This window comes from Empidonax traillii, unplaced genomic scaffold, assembly GCF_003031625.1.
Source record: "Empidonax traillii isolate 1590-97213 ecotype Southwest subspecies unplaced genomic scaffold, ASM303162v1 scaffold6263:size10370, whole genome shotgun sequence".
Classification (NCBI taxonomy): domain Eukaryota; kingdom Metazoa; phylum Chordata; class Aves; order Passeriformes; family Tyrannidae; genus Empidonax; species Empidonax traillii.
The window spans coordinates 5,528-10,370 of record NW_020961456.1 but is presented as its reverse complement, the minus strand read 5'-3'; the positions used below and the strand labels follow the sequence as shown (position 1 = coordinate 10,370).

General features: G+C 54.2%; 1 protein-coding gene across 1 annotated transcript; it reads left to right on the top strand.

Annotated features, from left to right (window-relative positions):
- The first annotated feature begins 1,013 nt into the window (after positions 1-1,013).
- Positions 1,014-4,162, top strand: LOC114073381 (mucosa-associated lymphoid tissue lymphoma translocation protein 1 homolog). Its single transcript, XM_027911143.1, has 7 exons — positions 1,014-1,228; positions 1,952-2,026; positions 2,219-2,346; positions 2,818-2,967; positions 3,176-3,333; positions 3,506-3,631; positions 3,737-4,162. Exons 1-7 carry the CDS (start codon positions 1,014-1,016, stop codon positions 4,160-4,162), a joined length of 1,278 nt encoding a protein of 425 aa, XP_027766944.1.
- Positions 4,163-4,843: the final 681 nt, after the last annotated feature.

Below are 4,843 nucleotides of genomic sequence, written 5' to 3'. Positions count from 1 at the left end.
CTGGTGCTGCCTGGGCCCTGCCACACCCAATTCCTGGTGCCTGCTGAGTTGTGTCATCCTGGCTCAGTGCCAGGAAAGTGGCATTTCAGAGGCTGCTCCTGGAGCAGTAAACAAAGTGAGAGAGAGGGGGGGGTGCTGATACCACTGAAATGCTGACATCTCTGAGGAACCTGAGCCCGAGGCTCTGCTGGGAGCCTGCGAACGCCTTCTGACTCCACTTACCCCGGGCACGCTGATGCGTTTCTGATCTCCAGCTCGGCGCGGTTAACTCCCGCAGGTGCCCCTCGCTCACCTGCCAGGGAGAGAGGAGAGTGTGGTCAGTTAAAGAACAAACACCCAGGCGTGTGCAATAACCTCCATTTAGGGCCAGATCCAAACCCTGGGCAGCACCTGCAGAGTCTCCTTTGAACTCAAGGAAAACTGGGAAGAGGCAACAGGAAAATGGAATTTAATCGTACAAACTTCTGCTAAGTGCAATGTTTTTGGCAGGAGGGGTTTCGTAGTTCTCTAAGAACATCTAATCTTCCTGCAAATTGATACGACTAATAGTGGGCATTTTTATTCCCAGAAATCCTGGCTTGCAGTTTCCTTTTTCAGGGTCCAGAAAAGCTTTAATTCTGTGACACGTTTGTTTGTGGTTTTTTTTTTTCCCTACAAAAATATTTCATATTTAATTCGAGATTTTATGTCTTAAAACTTTGTCGACCGTTGCGCGGCGGCAAGCGAGGGAGACGATGGCGAGTTAATCATTTCTGGCTGGGAAAGCACGCAAAGAACTTGTTGGTTCAGCAGAGCCAGGAGCGAGCCGGCCTGTAACTCGGAGATGGAGCTGCAATCAGCTGCTAGTTGTGTTTAACTCGGTGTGCTGGATGCAAATATCTGACTGATTCCATTGCCTGGGAGGGTTTTGTTTGGGTTTTGCTGAAATTGTTGTGTCTGCGCGTTGTGGAGTCGATGGGAAGAGGGGAAGGGAAACCCTCCCAGCCCGAACAAACATCAACATTAATTTTGAAATGTTTGCTCTCCCTCACACCTCGTTCTCACCCCCAGGTTTGTTGTACTACGCCGGGCACGGCTACGAGAACTACGGCAACAGCTTCCTGGTGCCGGTGGACGCTCCGTGCCCGTACGGCTCCGGGAACTGCCTGTGCGTGCAGGACATCCTGGGCAGGATGCAGGCCAAGCACACGGGGCTCAACGTCTTCCTGCTCGACATGTGCCGCAAAAGGTGCCACACCTGGCGGGGAGGGTGGAGGGGGTGGTTGATTGTAAGTTCTAAGCTGTTGGTTTGAGTCGATGAAATTGTAGAAGAAACACGATCCTTTCCCCTCGCGTCGTTATCCGGGGGGAAGGAGGATGCCGGCCGTCGATGGCACGTTCATTTGGCTCGAGGGGAGGGCTTATTTTAGACCTTCTTCAGAGCTTTTTCTGCTGGTCTTTATTTAGAGCTTGAAATGCTGACTGATTTATGGGCTTTCTCTAAACAAAGCAGTTCTTCCTGTGTGCTGAGGAACTGCGGTGCCCTGGAAGTCAGCTCTGCAATCAGCACTTCTGCTCTCCAAGGAATGTTTTGTAGCAGAGGAGCTCTGGTGCCTCAGTGTCTGTGGGCCCAATTCACGCTCACAATCTGCAACCCAAATAGAAAATCCATCTACGTGAGCCTCGTGCTGACTCTGCAGACACCACGTGTATGTGTGTGTGTGTGAAAATTACTGAAAAATCACAGCTTTTGGTGTCACCTGAAACGGGCAGTTATCAGAGATGGGGTTTTGCAGATTATAGACAAATTCTGACAGTGACTGGAAGGTGGTGCTGCTGAGTTTTGCCTTTGAGCAGTCAGGGTTCGTTCCCAGAACTGCGGGAGCGAATCAGATTTGCCGGTTCTGGCGGTTTCAATCTGTCACCTTTCTTAATTCTCAACTCAGGAACTTTCCCTTCCTCCTGTTCCCAGGAACGAATACGACGACACAGTTCTCGTTTTGGACGCCCTGAAGGTCACAGCCAACATTGTTTTTGGATACGCCACGTAAGGAGATGTTTCTTCTTCTCCTGAGCTTGTTCAGGTGGTGATTAACAGCCCAGTCACCTCGGTCAGTTGGCAAGGGGGAGCGCAAAAGCTGCTGGATGGGAGGAGATTCTCGCCCCTCTTCCTGCCCTAACTTCACTCTCGATCCTGCAGATGTTTCCAGTGCTCTCTCCTCGTCTCATCACCTCGCAGGTGCCAAGGGGCAGAAGCTTTCGAGATCCAGCAGTCGGGCTTGGCCAACGGCGTCTTCGTGAAGTTCCTGAAGGAGCGGCTGCTGGAGGACAAGAAGATCACGGTGCTGCTGGATGAGGTGGCAGAAGGTGAGCTACGGTGGTGACAGTGAAAGTGGAAGTAGTGCTGGTGGTTCCTGCTGGCAGCCTTTGCACAAGAGTGCAGTGCTGGCTCGTGCTCAGCTTGGTGGCCACCAGGGCCCATTGTCAATGCTGGAAATACTCCCCTTGCCCCCCCCCCAGTCGTTTAGAAGTCTCTCGGCCTGGAATTATTCACCTTCTGGGAATCAATCACTCTGATGAATTCCTTACCCAGTCGGGGCTGTGATGCTGCTTGAGCTGGCATCGAGGAGCAGGGCAGGCCCCCTGGGAACCCTCAGGGTTCTGCAGCAGCAGGAAGGGTGTTTAGGCCTTCAGGGTGGGAAGAGCCGAGCGAGGAACGCTCGTTAATCCGCAACTTGGGACGGACGCGCCAGCACCGAAATTGCATCGACCGCGCGGCGCTGCGGCGAGGGGTCCTGACTTCATCTGGGAGTGCAGCAGCGGTGATTTTTCTTTCAGATATGGGCAGGTGCCCCCTGACCAGAGGCAGGCAGGCCCTGGAGATCCACAGCAGCCTGTCGGAGAGGAGGGCCCTGAGCGACCCCGTGCAGCGAAGCTCGGCCTCGGCAGCGGCGCTGGCGCGGAACCTGCAGTGGGCAAAGGCGCACGGTACGGGGCGTGTCCTGCTCCTGGGATAGTTGGTGTGTCTGACTAAGAGAGCCTTAATCTCCTCCTAAAGTCACCCCCTGAAACAGGCAGGCAGACTGCGTGGTAAATGTGCAGGAGATGAAAAGGGGGTTTTCAACGTGAGGATAATTTGAGAGAGGTACGAAACGCCGAGTTACCTTCAGGCTGTGACGCCGTGTCCCCTTCCCAGAGCTCCCAGAGAGCACGTTCCTCGACTTCAGGTGCGGCGTGGGGATCCAGCTGGGCTTCGCCGCCGAGTTCTCCAACGTGCTGATCATCTACACGCGGATCGTCAGGAAACCCCCCGAGGTGGCCGCCTGCACAGCCCACGTCGCCGACTTCCCCCCCGTAAGTGGGGGCTCCTCTCGCTCCCCTCGGGCTCAAAGTGTCCCCTCCCAGCACCAAAATGGGTCCAAACTGTCGGAACTTTCCTAAAAGGGAAAGAAATTTGTGCTGTTTCCCTGAGCTGCAAATTCTCCATCACCTCCATTTAAGTTCTTGCTTTTTTTTCCCGCGGCAGGACCTGGATGTGGATCCCAAACTGGCGAATAAAGGAACTCCTGAGGAAACTGGGAGCTATTTGGTGTCCAAGGAGCTTCCCAAACACTGCCTCTACACCAGGCTGAGCTCACTGCAGAAACTAAAGGTTAATTAATTTATATAGATATATATTTATCCCTGGGGTTGATTGTGCAGATAACTGACACTGTTTGGACTGGGAGGTGAAGTTGTTCTTCCCTCTTTTTTCCAGGAAAACCTGGTCTTCACTGTTTGCCTGCACTACGAGTACTCAGGAATGGAAGAGCCCGTGGAGGAGAGGAAGGAGGTTAACCTGGGGAAGCCCCTCATCGCTAAATTAGGCCTCCATCACGGCCTCAAACCCACCAACTGTCCCCACGCCTGTTATCCTTTCCGGAATCCCACGGAATCCAGCCTTGGACAAGCAGCAAAATACCACATCCCCAATCCCTGCCCACCGATCTCCCGCCCGGCCGGCGTCGCGCCGCCGCGGGCGTGTTCCTGCCACGGCGATTCCGGGATGTCCGCTCCCGGGTGGGAATTTTGGGACTGGTGCCCCGCCGTGGGAAACAGCAACGTGCCAGTGGAGAGCACTGATGACACTGCTGAGCTGGGATTGCTGCTCGCTGACAGCCTCAGCTGCTCTGAGCAGCGGTAGCCGTGGTGGGGAACAGCCCCCCAGTGCCACCCTGGGATGAACTGGGGACATCTCCTGGAATTGGGGACATCCCCGCTGCTCCTCTGGACTTTGTGGGGGTTCAGGGGATGAGAATTTCTCAGGACTGATAGATTTAGGAATGAAAAGAAAACAAAGAGACCCACAGATCATCAGAGGGAGCAAAGTGACAGGTTGTGTGACTGGATTATTGTGGTGCTCTGTTCTTACTGGGATTGTTTTTGGCCACATATTTGAGATTTTTGCTGATAGGAGAGCTGGGAAGGTGGGAAGTCTGGGGTCAGCAGGTACAGGGGGGGGATCTGAGTGGCCTCTGAGGATCTGTGCCTGTGGTGCCTGACAGATAAACACAGCCCAGTGACCAGAAAGAACAGCAGGGACTGGGATTCCCAGCAGGAATCCTCATTAGGCCGCAGCCTTGATTAATGATTCCCGGGCAGTGAAAGTTCCCCTGGAGCTTCTCAGCTCCCAGGCACTCCTGTTGCCTCAGGATCCGCTGCTTCCCAGCTACCAGATGGCCTTGGAATGTTATTTTGTCAGCGGAGCGATGGGATTGTTCCTGGACTGGTGTTGAGCGAAATTCCAGTTGATTCCCGGCAGGCTGGGAGCGGGAGGGAGGTTGGGTGATGGCTGGGCTGGGACATGCAGAGTGTCCCATCTGCA